Source organism: Anoplopoma fimbria, chromosome 22 (genome assembly GCF_027596085.1).
Source record: "Anoplopoma fimbria isolate UVic2021 breed Golden Eagle Sablefish chromosome 22, Afim_UVic_2022, whole genome shotgun sequence".
NCBI classification, from domain to species: domain Eukaryota; kingdom Metazoa; phylum Chordata; class Actinopteri; order Perciformes; family Anoplopomatidae; genus Anoplopoma; species Anoplopoma fimbria.
This window is the reverse complement of record NC_072470.1, coordinates 729,004-750,206: the sequence shown is the minus strand read 5'-3', so window position 1 is coordinate 750,206 and position 21,203 is coordinate 729,004. Positions and strand designations below refer to the sequence as shown.

The 21,203-nt window shown below is 41.3% G+C and overlaps 2 protein-coding genes and 1 pseudogene across 2 annotated transcripts; all 3 read left to right on the top strand.

Annotated features, from left to right (window-relative positions):
* Positions 1-5,483: 5,483 nt before the first annotated feature.
* LOC129111652 (coagulation factor VII-like) lies at positions 5,484-7,169 on the top strand (annotated as a pseudogene).
* Positions 7,170-7,436: 267 nt separating this feature from the next.
* LOC129111641 (coagulation factor VII-like) lies at positions 7,437-13,621 on the top strand. Its single transcript, XM_054623675.1, is given in 9 exon segments — positions 7,437-7,520; positions 8,015-8,178; positions 8,349-8,373; positions 8,766-8,879; positions 8,967-9,104; positions 10,204-10,281; positions 10,284-10,318; positions 10,494-10,614; positions 12,558-13,621. Coding segments are annotated over 9 exon segments (1,383 nt in total). The 5' UTR covers positions 7,437-7,459; the 3' UTR covers positions 13,205-13,621.
* Positions 13,622-14,802: 1,181 nt separating this feature from the next.
* On the top strand, positions 14,803-20,830 carry LOC129111670 (coagulation factor X-like). Its single transcript, XM_054623707.1, has 9 exons — positions 14,803-14,938; positions 15,978-16,138; positions 16,526-16,550; positions 16,780-16,893; positions 17,203-17,334; positions 17,523-17,806; positions 18,193-18,310; positions 18,385-18,572; positions 19,666-20,830. The coding sequence occupies exons 1-9, from the start codon at positions 14,875-14,877 to the stop codon at positions 20,089-20,091; spliced, it is 1,512 nt and encodes a 503-aa protein (XP_054479682.1). The 5' UTR covers positions 14,803-14,874; the 3' UTR covers positions 20,092-20,830.
* Positions 20,831-21,203: the final 373 nt, after the last annotated feature.

Below are 21,203 nucleotides of genomic sequence, written 5' to 3'. Positions count from 1 at the left end.
AAGGCACATTTCCATCACATACATTAGATACAGCTTGAGTCTGTCAAATACTGCCTTTCTGGGCTTGTTGTCATGGACCTAAACTACTCCTGTAGGAACAATAACAGAGATAAAGAGAACACAGCCGGGAGCGCACACTCACTCAGAAAAAAAAAAAAAAAAAAAAAAAAAAAAAAAAAAAAAAAAAAAAAGTGAGGATCAGCTACATAAAACACAAGTATATTCAAATAAAATCAGATCTAACTGGTTTCACATACTCAGTCCATTCGACTTCCAGGTCTTATAAAAAATGTCTCTTTCTCGATTCCTGATGGGGAATAAGAGATCTCTTTCCACAACATTAAATCTCATACACACAACTTCTGATCCATTCATCAATGGTGGGGGTGAGGGTCCACTTTCTTAACCATTTCCTCGTGATACATTACTTGGCTCAGCTGCCAACAGTATTAAAGCAAGTAGCAGTTTTTTCTGTCTTTTTATGTTCCAACGCTTGCAAACATCACAATTCTCCCAAAAAACAAAAGTTCCACATTTTGTAATGGGATGTTCACATTAAATACATTATATGTTTGTGGATCTGCTTCAGTAAGACCTCATTGCTTGGCAGCCCAGAAGCGTTATATAATTTTGAGATAATTTTATCGCATGTTCTAGATTTAGTCAATGCTAGAAATACCTCCATGAACCCTGGCCCATCTTTTCCTAACGCCTCTTTAATATTTTTGTTAAAGTAATCTCTCACTTGCAGGTACCTGAAAAAATCATCTTTCCCCAGACCGTGATCCTTCTGTAGGGTTTCAAAACTCTGAAATACCCCCTTGTGGACAAATGAATAATAGGAAGTTAAACCTTTTGTGATCCATGTCTTGAATCTGCCGTCGATTTTATTCGGTGTAAAGTCTGAGTCATAGGCACACCACCTCATAATTTTAGATGTGTTTTTAAATCTGCAAATTTTGGTTATTTCCTGCCAGGACTTCAGGAAGCTGCCTGTTATAGAGTCTTCTGGAATCTCCTGTTCTTCTTGCAGTTTGTTATCATTTAGTAGAGCTGTTATTGGGATACCCTTTACCATCGTTCCTTCTATTTCCTTCCATGCTGCAGTGTATGATGGTGAACACAGGCAGACTAGCGGCCTTAACTGGGCTGCATAGTAGTATTCCTGTAAGCAGGGAAGGCCCATCCCACCCTTTTCTTTTCTTAATTGCAGCGTTTTGAATTTAATTCTGGCCTTTTTCCCTTGCCACAGATACCTCGCTATCAATCTGTCCCATTCTAAGAATTGCTTAGATGGTATTCTAACTGGTAGACATTGAAAAAGATACAGCATCCGTGGGAGAATATTCATCCTGATTGATTCTATCCGGGAGCTTAAACTCAAAAAGGGAATAACGTTCCATCTTTGTATATCAGTTTTTATCTTTGAATTTAAGGGATCGTAGTTGATGTTGTATAATCTTGTGAAGTCCCTAGGTAATGAGACACCCAAATATTTAATGGACTCAGCCTCCCAATTCCAGTTGTATATGGTCTTAATTGAAACTGGAGGGTCATAATTAAATGTTAATATTTGAGTTTTATTAACATTAATTTTGTAACCTGAGATTGAACCAAATTCCTCTAGCAATTTCATCAATTTTGGGAGTGTCTGAGTAGGTTGTGTTATACTTATCAATAAATCGTCTGCAAATAGGGCCAGTTTTTGCTCCCCCGGATGCCATCGGTACCCCTTTATATCAGTTCTCTGCCTAATTAGCTGACTTATGGGTTCTACAAACAAGGCGAAGAGGAGCGGCGACGCACAACATCCCTGTCTTGTTCCTCTTTCCAGAATGAACGAGTTGGACAAATCTCCATTGATTTTGACTCTAGCAGTTGGTCCGCCATATAGTGCTGCAAACGTGTCAATTATAGTTGTATGAAAGCCAAATTTTGAAAGTACTTTATATAAAAAAGACCACCTCACTGAGTCAAATGCTTTCTCTGCATCCAAACTTAGTATCAACGCCTCCAGTCTTTGTTGTGTGACTTGTCTCACAACGTGCAGTGTTTTCCTTATGTTATCTTGGGTCTGTCTTTTCCTGACAAAGCCAGTCTGGTCCTCATGTATTAATACCGGTAGTATCAATTCTATTCGCTTAGATAATATGGAGGTGAATAGTTTATAGTCGTTGTTTAAAAGACTTACAGGACGGTAATTCCCACATTCCAATTTGTCTTTCCCCTCTTTAGGTATGGCCGAAATCACCGCCTCCCTCCATGAGGGGGAATGTTTTTGTTTTCCAGAACCCAGTTGAATGTTTTTAATAGTGTTGGGATTAGTTGATCTTGCATTGTTTTGTACCATTCTGTGGGAAAACCATCTGTCCCTGGAGACTTCCCCCCTTTCATCCTCCTGATTGCCAATTGAATTTCTTCTTTTGTTATTTTAGATGTTAATTTTCCATTTTGTTCATCAGTGATCTTTGGAAGGTTTACCTGGGACAAGAAGGCATCGATTTGGTTGTCGTTGCTTGTCTGTGGTTGGGAATATAATTTTTTATAGTATTCTTGGAAGCATTGTTGTATTTTCTCCTGACTAGTTTCTATTACTTTCGTTACAGAGTTTCTTATTTTATATATAGTTCTGTCTGCTTGTTGTTTTCTTAATCTATATGATAAAAGTTTCAGTGATTTCCCACCTGTCTCATAGTATTGTTGCTTTGTAAAAAGGAGCTTTTTTTGAATTTCCTGAGTATTTATTTCATCTATTTCTTTTTTTAATTTTATAATCTTACATTTGTTGTCATCTTTGAGGTACTTTGCATGTTCTCTCTGTAGACTTTTCAAGTCCTCTTCTAATTTTTTTAGTTTTCGCTCCCTAATTTTCTTCTCATATGAGGAGATGGCTATTATTTTGCCCCTCAACACTGCTTTTAATGCATCCCAGAGAATGGGTGGGGTCACTTCCTCATTATCATTATTTTCCAAATATAATTCAATTTCACTTTTCAGTTTATCTTTAATAATTGGGTTGTTCAGAATATTTGAGTTCAGTCTCCAGAGCGTAGATTTCTTCTTATTATTAAGATAAATTGACATATAGATGGGACCGTGATCTGAAATAGTACTGGGTCCTATTTCACAGTTATCCACCCTAAAGAAATCTCCTTTAAGCATAAAAAAGTAATCGTGCGCTAGTAGTGTGAGTAGTGAGAGTATACATTGTGAGCGTGCGAGTAATGTGAGTAGTCTCGGCTCGTCGGGTTTTCTCTCTCCACACGTCAACAATCCCCACTTCACGCATCCAAATATTTAATCTTCTGCTAATGTTTTTTGCGTCGGATTTCCCGTTTGAAGAGTCAATTTTCGGGTTTAATCGAATGTTAAAATCTCCACCACCTATTAGAATCCCTTGACTTTTTGTCGTCATTAAATCAACCATATGTTTATAGAAGGACCAGACACTGCCCGGTGGAACATACACGTTAAGGAGACTTATCACAACACCTTCTATTCTTCCTATAACCATAACAAATCTGCCTTCCTTATCCTTATGTTCTGATATGTGTTCATAGTTTACCGCATTGGATATCAGAGTCGCCACTCCTCTCCGCCTTCCCGATTCATGTGAAGAGAAGTAAACATGTTTAAATCCTGATTTATTCAGTTTAGCATGTTCTGAGTCGCTGAGGTGTGTCTCTTGTAGGAAAGCTATTTGAATTTTATCTTTCTTTAATTTTGATAAGATTTTCCCCCTCTTAACTGGATTGAGTACACCATTTATATTAAATGATGCTATTTTCAGAGACCTGTTTTGCATCTATGTGATTCCCTCCTCCATCCCAAACAAAAACCTGGTGCGCTTCCCCCTCCCCGCGTGAACCGGCAGGGAATGAATAATTAACACATTAATAAACATCAAACTGAATACGATTTGTCCTTGTGACTCCCTATGTAGGGGTCTGTTAACCTGACCCTGTTGAACCTCCCGAGGAGGCTCGAAGGGAAAAGTCTCCCTCAGTTCGGAGGGAGAGGCCCTTACCTGCAACAGTCGCATGTCGAGAAAAAAAAAAAAAAATGTAAGGTGAAAAAATCGGCCCCGAACGAACCAGTCTATTAAACAGTGGATCTCCACCACTAATTACGGATATAGTGTCCGATTTCACAGTTTATTCCGACGTCCTCAGGCCGTGGGTTAAGTCCTTTAGGTGCTGGAGGGGGACGGTGTTGATTTCCTGAAGGCTCGGAGCTTCTCCTTGTATCCCAGCTCCCGTCCGGCTGTGCCCTTCCTTGCGCGTCGATCCACTCTCGTCCAGGTCAGCCGCTGCACCTGCTCCATGAGCGTCGCCGGAGGTGTGGTGGTTGTCACGGTGTAGCCTCTTCTCCGCAGGTCCTCTGATGCCTCCTCCATGGTCTCCTAAGTTTTGGTCCCGTCCTCGTGTCTCACGCGCAGCCTGGCAGGGAAGAGGGTCTGGAACTGGATTCTATTTTCCTTCAGCACTTTGCGTTCCCTGTGTATTCTCTTCGTATTAGAGGTGGGTAGTCGTGGTCCAGGTTTATGTGGTTTTCTTGCCAGGCAAACCCCTTCTTCTGCCATGCTTTGCGGAGTAATGTGTCTTTTGTTTTAAAGCTTAGACACTTGATTACAATGGAGCGTGGCGGCGCGTCCGCCGGCGGCTGCGGTCCCAGAGACCGGTGAGCTCTCTCGATCTGCAGGTCGGGCATGTCATTAGTCAGCTCGAGACCTTCGCGGAGTAGATTTTCCACAAATGAGATCATTGTGGTTGATTCCTTCTCGGATCCCTCCGGCACCCCATAGATCCTTATGTTCTCGCGTCTGGAGCGGCTTTCCAGATCCAGCAACTTGTCCTCCAGCTTGGTGTGCAGCTGTAGCATAGCCGTGATAACTTCTTCGGTGTTTTGGATCCTCTCTTCTGCTCTCCCAATTCGCCCTTCCGCCTCGTCCAATCTGGCATTCGCCTTAACTATTTCTTCTTTTATTGTCCCTAATTGTTCTTTGTTTTCTCGGCGAAACTCTCTCAGTTCTCGCAGGATCAGTTCCGTGTCCGCCATATGATTTATGTGTTTATCGTCTTTCAGATTAGAAAAGGTTCTCTAACTCGTTTACTGTTAAAAGACCATTTCTGTCATGAAAAAATTAAATATATGAAATGTTAGGAATGATTAAAAAACGTACGGTTAGTCAAACATTTGTCTCTATCATTTTTGACTGACAACATTTTGACTCGATCTTGTTTCTTTTGGGACTTTGTATCCCAACATTGACATATAAGATAATCCTTTATGAGCCTCTGCTGGGAAATAAAAGCATCAGAGTGGACTCAATGTTGTCACTGCATCCTTCTGTTAAACTTAGTATATTCTTTCACTCTGTGAACATGTGGTATCATGTAAATGCAGAACAAACTGGCTCCAGTATTGATCCCTGTGGGACGCCTCATTTGATCTTAGAATAAGGGAAAACATTGTTATAATAAATGTTATTATAATAAATGTTTTGTTCTGCTTCATATATTCTGTTCTTTAGAATATTAAAGGTAAAGAAGTTCTATGTTTCCGTGGTTTCAGAGGCGATAGCGTGCGGCATGATGCCCGTCCTGCACGGGGAAAACAAAGCCAAGCAGCTGGACTCTCGAGCTCGAATCGTGGGAGGAACAGATTGCCCCAAAGGAGAATGCCCCTGGCAGGTACGCTGAGGTTAAAGGTCACCCGTTTACTGTAAACCTGTGTTTCACTTTAGCTCGGCCTCGGCTCTGATTCACTCGGGGATTCCCGACTTTACTTCACTGGACTCTGACCTCTGGAGTTCTGCCAGAACCAGATTTTGGTGGAAAGTTTCAGAGTTGACAAAAACATAAAAACAGAGACTAGCAGAGAATCAAACCACCGTGTGAGCCAATAAGAGATCTACCAGTTACAGATGTGGTCGTTTTAAATGTTTGGTGTTTTTTTCATCCTGATGTGAAGTGAAACGTAAAACATGACCTCTTCATTGTTTTCATATGAAACGTGGTCTTGTGTTCTGCAGGTGTTGCTGGTGTATAAAGGAAAAGGGTTCTGTGGAGGAGTGATCTATAAACCCACGTGGATCCTCACGGCGTCTCACTGCCTGGAGGACACCGACGTTCGCTTCCTGAAGGTGGTTGCAGGTACGAATCCCTCCGTCACAACCAGACAGACCTCCACCTGTTCCACCGTTAACCTTTCCCTGTGTGTCCGTCAGGTGAGCACAACAGGGCGGAGACGGAGGGCACGGAGCAGCTCCTCCAGGTCTCTGAGGTCATCATGCACCAGGACTACATGAAGAGCACCGCCGACAACGACATCGCCCTCCTCCGCCTGGCCTCGCCCATCCTCTACACGCCGTACGCCGTGCCCGCCTGCCTGCCGACGCGCCCGATGGCCGAGCGCGAACTCTGGGCCGTCGCCATGCACACGGTGAGCGGGTGGGGGAGGCGGGGGAGAACGGGCCGACCTCTCAACTGCTGCGCCGGCTGAGGGTGCCGCGGATCCGGACACAGCAGTGCCAGGAGGAGAGCGGCGTGGTGCTCACGGAGAACATGTTCTGTGCCGGATACATCGAGGGCCGGCAGGACTCGTGTAAAGGCGACAGCGGCGGCCCGCTGGTGACGGAGTACAAGAAGACCAGCTTCCTGCTGGGCATCGTCAGCTGGGGGAAGGGCTGCGCCCGACCGGGAAACTACGGCATCTACACCCGAGTGTCCAACTACCTGGACTGGATCCACAACCGCACCGCGACCCCAAACCCGCCAACGACCCCAAACCCACATACGAACATCAGCGAGGGCTCCACCCACAACCTGACGACCTGAAGTTTATGTTCATAGTTCACCCACGTCAGACAGCAGTTATTGTGACTATTATTAGTATTAGTATTATTATTATTAGTTTGACTCTCATTCTATTAAAGTATCAGGCTTTAAATGATAATAATAATAGTTAGTGGTGGGAAGAATAACTAAATAAATATTTTTACTTCATCATTAAATGATAAACGTCTTCATTCATCAGTCATGTCTGTTTATGAATTGGTTTATAAATCATTTTTTTCTGCTTTTAATGTAATAAAGTATTTAAACTATGAATCAAACTGTACATTCATTGTATTAATATATCATATTAATACATAATAAAACACCATAATGAGGATTTGTGGTCATTTTATCATGTACGCATGTTGTGTAGTGCATCGTGTACATTTACTGCAGTACTTACTTTGCTTTAGTATTTCCATGTTATGTTACTTTATACTTGTAGTAGTACTGCTAGTATTCTAAGCTTGAAGCTGATACTACTTGTGTACTTCCAGCTGATAATTGATCAGAGGTGTGTTTACTGACCTGGTTGGAGGGTCAGAGGGTCGGTGGGCGTGGCCTATCAGAAGCCAAAAACCACTGTTTGTCCCCGTTTTGTTGAGACATTTGAACTCATCATGTTGCTGAGAAGCTGCTGCGTGGTCTGGATTCTGCTGTCGGCCATCGCTGCTGCTGCAGGTAGGAACATGAGATATGAACAGCTTTATCTTCTGCTCTTTATTAACAACTGACACATAAACAATCATTCCACATTTATTATGTTCAGACATTAAAATAAGGAAGAAAGTCTTTCATGGAGTTTTCTGAATTCACTGATTCTAAGCCGTGTGATGACAGAGTGATGTTGTGATCTCATGATCTCATGATCTCATTATCTCATGATCTGATGATCTCGTGATCTGATGATCTTATGATCTTATGATCTCATTATCTCATGATCTGATGATCTCATGATCTCATGATCTCGTGATCTCATGATCTCATGATCTGATGATCTCATGATCTTATGATCTCATGATCTGATGATCTTATGATCTTATGATCTTATGATCTCATGATCTGATGATCTCATGATCTTATGATCTCATTATCTCATGATCTGATGATCTCATGATCTGATGATCTCATGATCTGATGATCTTGTGATCTCGTGATCTCGTGTCTGGACTCAGTGTTTGTGGAGAAGCAGGAGGCCCACGGAGTCCTTCAGAGATGGAGGAGAGCCAACAGCGGCTTCCTGGAGGAGCTGAAACAAGGGAACCTGGAGAGAGAATGCAGAGAGGAGATCTGTGACTATGAGGAGGCCAGGGAGGTGTTTGAGGACGACGGCAGGACGGTGAGAGGGAGGAGCTTAACAACCATTCAGTACATACAATATGAACACCTTTAAACTGGAGGATCATAAACCCCTACCCCTTACCTTTTTATTGTGAGCGGTTTATTATTAATTGTTGGATGAAACTTATAATAAAACATAAATTCATGTGTTTGTTTCTTTCTTTGCAGAAACAATTCTGGCTGACGTATGAACGTGAGTAACACATTTCATTTAGCCATTATTAAACATTTGTGATCTTCAGAGTAACATGAGGAAGATAATTAGTACTTATATTAATATTAATATAGCAGCATAATAAAGTTATATCGATATCTTTTAGACTGAAATATATTTTAGTCAGTTAAAAGTCTCTCATATAAAAACATGATGTACAGTTAGACTGTTTCTCAACAGCCTGATAAACTGATGAACAACAAACACACAAACAGTCGACTCAGCGTTTATGATTGTTGAACTTTGTTTTACAGTTTAAAGTTTATTTTGCTCTTTCAGATGAATGTCCACAGAACTCAATAATCAATAACCCTGTGTTCTGGGGTGTATTTCTTCTCATACGAGTATGAATGAATGATTTGTGTGGTCAGGTCGTGACCCCTGCCTGGTGAACCCGTGTCACAACAACGGGACGTGTGTTTATCTGGAGACGTCGTACACGTGCTACTGTGCCGAGGGCTTCGAGGGGCAGTACTGTCAGACAGGTACAAATATCACGGGAGACACTATATCCTAAAGTATTACTGTCATACTAAACTAATAAACAGTAACGTGACCCCGCCCCCCCTCAGTGATAGAAGACGCTCTGAAGTGTCTCTACCAGAACGGACACTGTGAACACTTCTGTGACGGTTCTGGACCACGACGGCGGTGTTCGTGTGCCGACGGATACGAACTGGGAGAGGACGGACGCCAGTGTGTGGCTCAGGGTACAAATACTACCAATACTACCACAAACATGTACTATATGTACCTTTGTGTAGTTCAGCATGTGACCAGCAGGGGGAACAAAAACAGAAGAACGTTAGGATCAGGAAATAAACTGAAAGTTGTTTGATTATTGATTCATCGGAAGATTATTGTTTCTAAAATATCAAAATATTTATTAAAACGACGTTCACTTTATCATCTCAGAAAAACGGATATTTACATTTGTACCTCAACGTGGAATCAATGATCAGAATGACAAACATTAACAATAAGGAACACATATATATGTATACATGTATATATATATATATATATATATATATATATATATATATATATATATATGTATATATATATATATATATATACATATATATGTATATGTATATATATATATATATATAAATATATGCACATGTATATGTATATACATATATATGTATATATATATGTATATATATACATGTATATATATATATATATATATATATATATATATATATATATATTATTTTATTTATTGAGGTGTCGGTCCTCATCTGCCCCCTAGTGGACATTTTTAATCCTCCAGTTATACAGGGATGGAGAGTAACTAAGTACATTTACTCAAGTACTGTATGTACTTGAGTACACATTTAATGTACTTTATTTGAGTATTTCTTTATTTTTCTGTACTTTTTACTGCTCTACATTTAGTAACTTCACAGATTCAGATATTTAATCAATATAAAAATGATGATGTATTATAATTAAAGATTAAAATACCAGTAGTATATAAAGTAGTTAAAATGATCCGCAACATTAAAGTGATGAACACATTAATGTAGTAATAATATATGTTATTCTGCAGAATGAGTGCTTTTACCTTTAGTACTTTAACTACATGTAATGCTCATAACAGAGTATTGCTACATGTAATGCTCATAACAGAGTATTTGTACACTGTGTTATTACTAGTTTTACTCCAGTAAAAGAAGGGAGTACTTCCATCACTGACATAAAGTACCTGTGAATATCTGCAGCTGTTTATCGACACTAAAGTCCAGTGTACATCGCAGTACTCAGTACTTTGTTTTCCGTGTACTTCTGTGTTTTTAGTGGAGTATCCGTGCGGTCAGCTGCCTCCTCAGAAACCAGGTCTGAACCAGACTGTGGGGGGTGACACCAGACTGGTGGGGGGAACCAGTGTCCCAAAGGAGAATGTCCCTGGCAGGTAACCAGCCGCCGGCGCCCCTAGAGGCTCCAGGGTTCATTACAGCCTCATATGAACGATGATTAATCTGATAGTCCTCGTCTCTGGGAACATCATAAGGTCATTCCAATGGTTCATCCTCTGGAGAGCAGAAGAAGGATTTTCTAACAATCCTTCCCTCCTTTCTGTCGTTCAGGTTCTGGTCCAGTTAAACGGAAACAGTCACTGTGGAGGAGCTCTGATCCATCCGGAGTGGGTCGTCACCGCCGCCCACTGTATCCACGGCAACGACCCTCAAAACCTCACCGTGGTGGCAGGTAGCTAATCAATGATCTCTGATCGGTTCAGATCAATTTACGTTAGCACGGTTGTTCTCTAAGGTTGTTTTATGATGTTGTTCCGTAAAGTTGTTCAGTAAAGTACATTTTTTTTTAAGTTATTTCGTTAAGTTCTTTCGGAAAGGTGTTTTGTTAAGTAGTTTCGTTAAGTTGTTTCGTTAAGTTACTTCGTGAAGTTATTTTGTTAAGTTGTTTCGTAAAGTTGTTTCGTTAAATTGTTTCGTAAAATTGTTTCGTAAAGTTGTTCCGTAAAGTTGTTCCGTAAAGTAGTTTCGTAAAGTTGTTTCGTACAGTTGTTTCGTTAAATTGCTTGGTAAAGTAGTTTCGTAAAGTTGTTTCGTTAAGTTGTTACGTAAAGTTGTTTCGTAAAGTTGTTTCGTAAAGTTGTTTCATTAAGTTGTTTCGTTAAGTTGTTTCGTTAAGTTGTTACATAAAGTTGTTTCGTTAAGTTGTTACGTAAAGTTGTTTCGTTAAGTTGTTTCGTAAAGTTGTTTCGTAAAGTAGTTTCGTAAAGTAGTTTCGTAAAGTAGTTTCGTAAAGTTGTCTTGTTAAATTGTTTCGTTAAGTTGTTTCGTAAAGTTGTTTCGTAAAGTAGTTTCATAAAGTAGTTTCGTAAAGTAGTTTCGTAAAGTAGTTTCGTAAAGTTGTCTTGTTAAATTGTTTCATAAAGTAGTTTCGTAAAGTTGTTGTTAAATTGTTTCGTAAAGTAGTTTCGTAAAGTTGTTTCGTTAAGTTGTTTCGTTAAGTTGTTTCGTAAAGTTGTTTCGTAAAGTAGTTTCGTAAAGTTGTCTTGTTAAATTGTTTCGTAAAGTAGTTTCGTAAAGTTGTTGTTAAATTGTTTCGTAAAGTAGTTTCGTAAAGTTGTTTCGTTAAGTTGTTTCGTAAAGTTGTTACGTAAAGTTGTTTCGTAAAGTAGTTTTGTAAAGTAGTTTTGTTAAGTTGTTTCGTAAAGTTGTTTCGTTAAGTTGTTTCGTAAAGTTGTTTCGTAAAGTTGTTTCGTAAAGTTGTTTCTTAAAGTTGTTTCGTAAAGTTGTTTCGTAAAGTTGTTTCGTAAAGTTGTTCTGTTAAGTTGTTACGTAAAGTTGTTTCAGTAAAGTAGTTTCGTTAAGTTGTTTCGTAAAGTTGTTTCGTAAAGTTGTTTCGTTAAGTTGTTACGTAAAGTTGTTTCGTTAAGTTGTTTCGTAAAGTTGTTCCCTTAAGTTGTTCCCTTAAGTTGTTTCGTAAAGTAGTTTCGTTAAGTTGTTTCGTAAAGTTGTTTCGTAAAGTTGTTTCGTAAAGTTGTTTCGTAAAGTTGTTTCGTTAAATTGTTACGTAAAGTTGTTTCGTAAAGTAGTTTCGTAAAGTTGTTTCGTAAAGTAGTTTCGTAAAGTAGTTTTGTTAAATTGTTTCGTAAAGTAGTTTCGTAAAGTTGTTTCGTTAAGTTGTTACGTAAAGTTGTTTCGTAAAGTAGTTTCGTAAAGTAGTTTTGTTAAATTGTTTCGTAAAGTTGTTTCGTAAAGTTGTTTCGTTAAGTTGTTACGTTAAGTTGTTACATAAAGTTGTTTCGTTAAGTTGTTTCGTTAAGTTGTTTCGTAAAGTTGTTTCGTAAAGTTGTTCCGTTAAGTTGTTCCGTTAAGTTGTTTCGTAAAGTAGTTTCGTTAAGTTGTTTCGTAAAGTTGTTTCGTAAAGTTGTTTCATAAAGTTGTTTCGTAAAGTTGTTTCGTTAAATTGTTACGTAAAGTTGTTTCGTAAAGTAGTTTCGTAAAGTAGTTTCGTAAAGTTGTTTCGTAAAGTAGTTTCGTTAAGTTGTTACGTAAAGTAGTTCCGTGAAGTTGTTTCGTTAAGTTGTTTCGTTAAGTTGTTTCGTTAAGTTGTTTCGTTAAGTTGTTTCGTAAAGTTGACCTTAGTAACGTTTTGTTTATGGATTTCTTTTCCGTTACCAGGGGAACACAACCTGGACGTTGAGGAGGGCACAGAACAGAAGTTACCTGTTTCCATGGCGATCACCCATCATGGTTACGTCCCGGCGACGGGTGACAACGACGTCGCCGTCCTGCGGCTCGGCCGTCCCGTCACCTTGAGCCGCTCCGCCGTCCCCGTCTGCCTGCCCACCGGAGACTTCGCCCAGCGGGAGCTGCTGCCGGTCCGCTACCACACCGTGTCCGGCTGGGGCAAGAGGACCTCCGGGGGAAATGCCAAGGATCCCGCTGGTCTGCCCGTCGCCCCGGTCTCCCCCGTCCTCCGCAGGATGTCCGTGCCCATCATCCAGAACTCCCAGTGCTCCCAGAGAGCCCAGTTCACCTTCACCGCCAACATGCTGTGTGCCGGATACCTGGAGGGTCGCCAGGAGAGTTGCCGCGGCGACGACGGGAGCCCGCTGGTCACGCTGTACGGCTCCACCCACTTCCTGACGGGTGTGGTCGGCTGGGGGCGGGGCTGCTCTCACCCGGGGTATTATGGGGTGTACGCCAACATGGCCAGCTTTGTGGACTGGGTGGAGGGCATCATGAAGGACCCGCCCACCGAGGCGCCGGCCAATGAGAAGACCTGGGAGCAAGCTTTAGAGATGCTGGAACAGACGCTAGGGTAAACTACGGAGACCTTCAGAACCAGATTTAATTCTTCATGTGATTAGATTTACGTGATTTACGTGTTATACGTTGAATGTTTGTCCTCTTTTAGGTCCTAATGTAAAAGAAATATCATACACTTTTGTTTTTAAAAAGTCTGGAACCATCTGATCTCAAAGTGGATGTATTAGGTGCCATGTTGAGATGCTGAATAAATGTTACTGGTTCAGAAAAGATGGATGAGTTGTGATCAATGAGGACATTTTCACACATAATACAGTCTGAACAATAAGAGTTAAAGATGTATAAACAAATACAAATTAAAAGTATTCGAACCCAAATGTGTGATATCAGTAAACAAAACATTCATTTGTTGTTCTTTTAGACGTACAAGTCGAACCGTCTGCTTTTACTTAAATAAAGTACTTCTTCCTCTGCTGGAGGCGAGTCTTTGAATGCACCGCTGTGTTTCAGACTGCAGAGAAAACATTGATCAGTTTGGACGTCGGCTGCTCGACATGTTGACTCATTTACTGTAAACGTTCTCTCGCTCTGCCAAAGGACAACCTCCTTCACCTCCTTCACCTCCTCGTACCAACATGTACGAGGAGGTGAAGAGATCCTCCTCCATGTTTGAAACGTCTGGTTATCGTCTGCTGTCTTTGTGCTCCGGTTTCATCCAAATGGAGCAACACATATATATATGTGTATATATCAAGCAGTATCAGTATTCAGATCCTTTACTGTGGTAACAGTACAAATACTACACTTTAGAAATACTCTGTTACAGTAAAAGTACTAAATACTACACTGTTATTAAACTTCTGCATGTTTTCATTCGTGATAAATACAATGATAAAATATTACATGATGAAGGAGCCATTTCGCATGAGTCCTTTTTACTTTTGGTACTTGAAGTACATTTTGCTGATGCTACATCACAGTGTTTTTTCACTCAACTTTTGGTCACCTTAAAACGTCTCATTAAGCTCCACCCTTTAGTGTCACTTCAGGTTGCAAAAGAACAAAAGGTAGAAAGTCAAAAACCAAGATGGAGACAGGCAAAACCAAGATGATGACAACCAGAAACCAAGATGGAGACAGGCAAAAACCAAGATGATGACAACCAGAAACCAAGATGGAGACGGCCAGAAACCAAGATGGAGACAGGCAAAAACCAAGATGATGACGGCCAGAAACCAAGATGGAGACGGCCAGAAACCAAGATGGAGACGGCCGAAGAAACAAGTAAGAGATGGACAAAAAAAAGACAGCAACAGTCAGAAATCCATACTGAGAAGGCTAGAAACAAAGATGGAGACGGTCAAAAACCAGGATGAAGACGGACAAAAACTAGGACCTATGAAAGCTTGGAAGCAGTGCACTATGGTACTTGTAGTTCTCTGGTAAAGTTGTAATGGAGTTGTAGTGTTTTTTTTAATGTTTTTTTATCAGCGTAGCAGAAGATGTTTAAGCTCTAGCGGCTCATCAGATAAGCCCCGCCCACACCAATCAGAGCAGATTCAACATGTCAACACCTCCTCCTTCTCCTCCTCCTCCTCCCCTCCCTCTCGCTCCCCATACAAGTCATTGCCCTCTCTACCACCCCTCCTCTCTCCCTCTCTCCACATTCAGACTCCATTACTTCCACCCAGCACACTGAGGGTTTTTCTCTCGTCCATCCGGGGCCATGTTTTGGTTTCACCGACTGTCCCTTGGACTCCTGCTGCTCCACCTGAGCGCCGCACAAGACGGTGAGTTCATAACATCTAAACTTTTAGGCTGAAAGGGGGCGAACATGGAGGTAAAGCGGGTTGGAAAAGGCTCATGTTCAGAGTGGTGGTGGTGGCGTTGGTGGTGTTGGGGGGGTTGTGTGTTGATTGACGGCTGGCAGGTGACACTTGACCCCGTCCGGTTTCGTGTGTTTATCTCAACAGATTTGGGGATTTTTTAATGACTGACAGCAGCAGAATCTCTTCTCACATCTCATTGAACAATCAGGACTCAGGCTGCTCTGTGATTGGTGCAAAACGTTGCTCCGAAAACATTGAATTTATCCAACAACATAGAAAAAATGACTTAATATTAAGAGTATGTGGACAACATGTCGACCTGATGGAGCGAGATGAAAATCAGAGGATCAATAAAGTTATAACAGTTCATCCTGAGGGGAGCATGAATGGTGAAACACATTTCATCACAATCTATCAAACAGTCTCTGAGATGTTTCACTTAAAACCATAAATGTCAACCTCATGATGGCGCTTAAGAGTCAGTAGGGTTCCTCCTCTGGGGAGCAAGAATGTCTGAACCAATTTTTGGAAATTCATCAAGTAAATCTTGAGGTCTGTTTAGTAAAAACTGTGACTTGCTTTTGGCGCTTAATAACAAGACGAAGGATCCACTATTTATTTAGGATTCATCCTCTGGGGAGCATGACTGTCTGAACCAAAGTTCATGACAATCCAGCCAAAAGTTGTCGACATTTCACTCAAAACTTTAAATGTCATTCTCATGGTGGTGCTTCAGGAAAAGTCACCAAAACTATTAGGATGCACCTTCAGGGAACCATGAATCTTGTATTTGTGAAACTTTTACTGGACGAGTGAAACTTTAACCTGGTGGTAGCGATAAATAAAAAGTCAGAGGATCACCAGAAACAGTAGGATTCATCCTGAGGGGAACATGAATGTCTGAACCACATTTCTTCACAATCGAACCAATAGACAAAATAACCTGTTTTAGGACATTTTGCTGAAGCTTATTAATAAAGAAAACCATTTGTCTTTGCAGTCTTTTTGGACGGCGAGGCGGCCAGTCAAGTTCTCCACCGACAGAGACGAGCCAACAGCTTTCTAGAGGAACTAAAACAAGGAAACATGGAGAGGGAGTGCATGGAGGAGCGCTGTGTCTTTGAGGAGGCGCGAGAGATCTTTGAAGACGAAGACAAAACTGTAACAACTCCTAAAACTAAAACACAACAAAATACATCACAACAAACCTCAGAGACAACAAGATTCTGGGAGACCCTGTATGATAGAGAGTGCTAGCTTAGCTTAAGATAGCTTAGCTCCCCAATGGTTAGCATTGGAGCTATTTCTTGATACTTTGTTGACTGAATATCTTGTTAGAAAACAAGATCAACATGTAAAAAAGTCAGATTGGAAGTCTGACTGAACCTGATTTGTTTTAAATATCCAGATTCAAACTTTAAATCCAAACGTTAAATAAAACATTAAACTCAAAAAAGGGTCCAAAAACCTGCGTTAACGTTTCTCCACTGAGACTCACCGATCTGATTTCAAGTTGTTTTAACTTAATTCTGTTTTTCTTTTTTGCAGAATAAATTCTGGGCCAAATACGTTGGTAAGGAGTTTATTCTGTGTTGTAAAAATGACTAAACAAACCGGGTTATTTAATTCAGTGACAACGTGCTTCAAGAATGCACCTTTAAGAAGCAAAATATAAAAGTAACTAAACCACTAATCCTTGCAACACCTGAAAAGAAAGCAGCTTCTGAACGTAATCACTTGTCCAACTATGATCATATTTAATATACAAGTTAAATCTCATCTGAACTCTGTTCATCCTGCAGACGGCGACGCATGCGAGTCGATGCCCTGCGCTCATCAGGGACTCTGCAAAGACGGCATCGGCAGCTACAGCTGCTACTGCCAGTCTGGCTACGAGGGCTTCAACTGTGAAATCGGTACAGAACCACAATCCCTCTGGATATAAGAGTCCGTTAGCAAAGACCAGATCCTCAATGTTACTGATCATAGAAACCTGGGAGTCTCCAGGACGACACAACAAAACTGAAACAAAACTGTAGTTTAAGGCTACGAAATGTATGGCGATACACGCGTCAGGATACGATGTATTCCTATAAGATACAATACATATTGCAACACTATTTTTGCAATACTGCCGTTCTTGTCCGGCGAGCGTGTTGAGCTACACGGTGGGTCGTAAAACCCGGCTCCTGGTTTGGACTTCATGTTTTTCTTTGTCTTTGCAGTTATTCCGGAGCTCTGTGAGAATAAAAACGGCGGCTGTAAACACTTCTGCAAAGTGGTGCAAGGAAACATCCAGTGCTCCTGCACCAACGGGTATTTCCTGGGATCAGACGACAAATCCTGCAACTCCCACGGTGAAAGAGACTCTGCATGGTTTTATTAGTTTAATAACTTTGGAAAAAGAACGCAGAGAATAAAAAGTTAAAGAGTGGTGAGGTCTAATAACTGTTTTACATCCTCAAGAGCTACGATGAAGATAAAATATCTGAAAATGATTTCCAAAATACTTTCCCTCTGACCTCTGACCTCTGAACTCTTTCAGAGCCCTTCAAATGCGGCGCCATCATCAGCGGAAACACCAGGACCGTTTTCAGGTACGTGCGTCAGAACACGACGGCCGTCAACGCCACAGAGTCGAACCAGACGGACCGCGGCGCCAACTCCACCGAGCCGTCGGATACGTCCTCACTTCCTGTTGACGGGGACGACAGTTTTGTTCCAGAAAATGAAAACGCGGTTTACGAGGAACAGGTTGTCCCTCAAATGGCGGGTAATACCCGCATCGTCAACGGGGAGGACTGTCCTCCAGGAGAATGTCCGTGGCAGGTAGGGACACTTTCTTTAAGACAAAATCTAAAACAACATGCCGATGATGACGATGTCCTCATGTAAGAAAACAGGGAGCGATGTACAGACAAAGAAACCCATGTTTCCTTGGACAGACCTGGGAGTCCATTACTGTCAGGAGGTCCATTGTTGTCTCAACATGGACCCCAAGAAGTTTACTTTATTATTGTGCAGAAGTAGTTTATTGTTTCTACGTGTACAACTTGAAGTCCTTTGTTGTCCCTACTTGGAGATCTTGAAGTCCATTACCATCCAGATGTCCATTGTTGTCTCCACATGGACCATAAGAAGTCTTTACAGACATCTGAAGTCCATAATTGCAGATGTTGAGTAATACCAACAGCTGTCCCGTCTCGTCTTCTAAGGCTCTCCTCCTGAACGAGGACGATCAAGGGTTCTGCGGAGGAACCATCCTCAACGAATACATCATCCTGACCGCCGCCCACTGCATGAACCAATCACGCTTCATTTACGTCAAGCTTGGTAAGTCTGACCGACCAATCAGCATGCAGCGTTGTGTTTGAACCGTCCAACCAAGACCCTTTGTGTGCGTTCAGGTGAGTTTGACGTGTTGGTGGATCACGGCAACGAAGCCACCCACCAAGTGAAAACCATCATCACACACAACAAGTACCGGCCGGACACCTACCACAACGACATCGCGCTCATCAAATTGGCCACGCCCATCAAGTTCTCCAGGTTCATCCTGCCGGCATGCATACCTGAGACGGAGTTTGCTGAAAAGGTGAACTTTCTCTACAAACAACGTAAACATTTGATGTTTGACATTTTGGTAAATGACTTTAACCTGAAAATCGACACCACTCTCGTGTCTACGGTAAATATGAAGCAACAGCTGGTTAGCTTAGCTTAGCATAAAGATGTTTCACTTAAAACCACAAATGTCAACCTCTTGGTGGCGCAAAAGGAAGAGTCTGAGGATCACCATAGTCAGTAGGGTTCATCCTCTGGGGAACTTGAATGTCCAATTTTTGACGATTTATCAAGTAAACGTTTCAATATGTTTAGTAAAAAACGTTGACCTGCTTGTGGCGCTAAATGAAAAGAGGAATGATCACTACTTTCTTTGTGATTCATCCTCTGGGGAACATGAACGTCTGACAATCTAGCCAATAGTTATGACTTTTCATGCAAAATTTCAAATGTCAACCTCATGGTGGCGCTAAAAGTCACCAAACTTATTAGGACTTCTGGGAACCATGAATCTCATAGTTGGATGAATGAAACTTTAACCTGTAAATTGACACCAGTCTCGTGTCCCTACAGTAAATATGAAGCAACAGCTAGTTAGCTTAGCTTAGCATAAAGTCTAGAAACAGTGGGAAACTGCTAGCCTGGCTCTGTCCAAAGGTAACAAACTCCTCCACCAGCAGTTCTAAAGCTCACTGTCTAATGTCTTATATTTAGTTTGTTCCGTATACAAACCACAGTGTGGAAACAACAATTTGACAGTTTCTTTTTCGGCTTCCCGTTGCTAGGTAACCAGTGTGGACGTCAGGAAGTTACAGGTTCAGTCCGTGAAACAGTCCGACACATAATCCCTAAACTTTTATTTCTATTTTCACACTTTGGACAAGTTAAACGAGCGGGATAACGTGTTTTTTAAGAGGTGCTAATACAGTCGAGTCGCGCTAGCTGTTTAGCACTGTTTTCAATCCTTATGCTAAGCTAAGCTAACCAGCTGCTCATATTTACTGTATATGAGATTGATACATTGATACTGATCTAAAATGATGCAAATACTAGAATACTTTCTCAATGTGACTGCCTGCTTCAACACCACAGAAGAAGACTGAGTTTCCTCCCTCCTCTTTCAGGTGCTGATGCGGCAGGAGGACGGCATGGTCAGCGGTTTCGGCCGACTCGGCGAAGGTCGGAAGCCGTCCACCATCTTGCAGCGGCTCACCATGCCTTACGTGGATCGGCACAGCTGCATCGAGTCCACCCAGCTACGCATCTCGACCCGCATGTTCTGTGCCGGCTACGACACGATAGCCAAAGACTCGTGCCAGGGTGACAGCGGCGGGCCGCACGTCACGCGCTACAGCAACACCTACTTCATCACCGGCATCGTGAGCTGGGGCGAAGGATGCGCACGCAAAGGCAAATACGGCGTCTACACACAGGTGTCCAAGTACATCCGCTGGATCAACGATGCCATCGACAAGATGATGCACACAGAGGAGAGCGGCGGCGGCAGAGTGAGGAGGCACCACGGCGCCATCAAGAGGCTGGTTCTGTAACACCGCGCTGAACACAGTTCTTCATCGGGCAGAGATCGGCCACTCTCATGTTATCATCGATTTTGTTTTAACAGTCACATTTAAACTTTTGACAATATTTACCCGTTTTAAAAAGACATCTCCAATACTCTTAAAGCTGCATTAATGAATGTGTTTGGCCACTAGGAGGCAGCAGATCAAGCTGCAAAACAACTCCAACTCATTATCAGTCCCCTACTTCCACATTCAGCCGACACTGATAGTGTCAAAAATGGAGCGTGGGGTTCCTCAGGGTTCCATCCTGGCTCCTCTATAATTTCTCTTTGATGAAAGCTGCATTCATGAATGTGTTTGGCCACTAGGGGGCAGCAGAACAAGCTGCATTAAAACATCCACGATATTATCAACTTCTAAAGTAGCTGCAGCTGACGTGTTAGCAAACCGCCCCCGACTTCCACATCCAGCCGACACTGACGGTGTCAAAAATGGAGTGTGGAGTTCCTCAGGGTTCCATTCTGGCTCCTCTATATTTTCTTTTTGCTTGTAAAGTTACAGCAAACTAAAAAACATGTTGGCAAACTTTTATGTTCAGTAACATAATAAAATGTGTCTGTGTAATTTTGATCTGTTGGAACAAAAAATATATTTTTTTTAAATATTTGTGTAAGCAAAACATTGTCTGATTTCATGTTTTTTTCAGTCACTGGCATTAATTAGCTTTTAAAGCTGAAATTGAATCAAAATAAAGAAATACAACAAATACAGCCTGATGAATTACGTTTTTTGAATGAATAAAACTAAAATATTCAAAATGTTACATATACTTTCTCGCTATTGGTGCATTTTTCTTAATACATTTCATTAAGAGTTTTATTAATACAAAATATTCACGTAAAAATATACTTTTCCTTTCTGGTCATCACCGTTAATCTTTTTTAATTATCTCCAGTTTTTAAATTTTATTTTATTATTTTTATGGCTGAACTTTAGGTCGTGACCTTTGACTACCGAACATTTAAAATACAAACATTTGTGATATTTTAAAGAGTAAAAGATGAATCACTGAATGAAGAAACGATGTTAGCATTTAGCCTCACGTTAGCATTCTTTGGTTTTCAGACTCCATGTTCTTT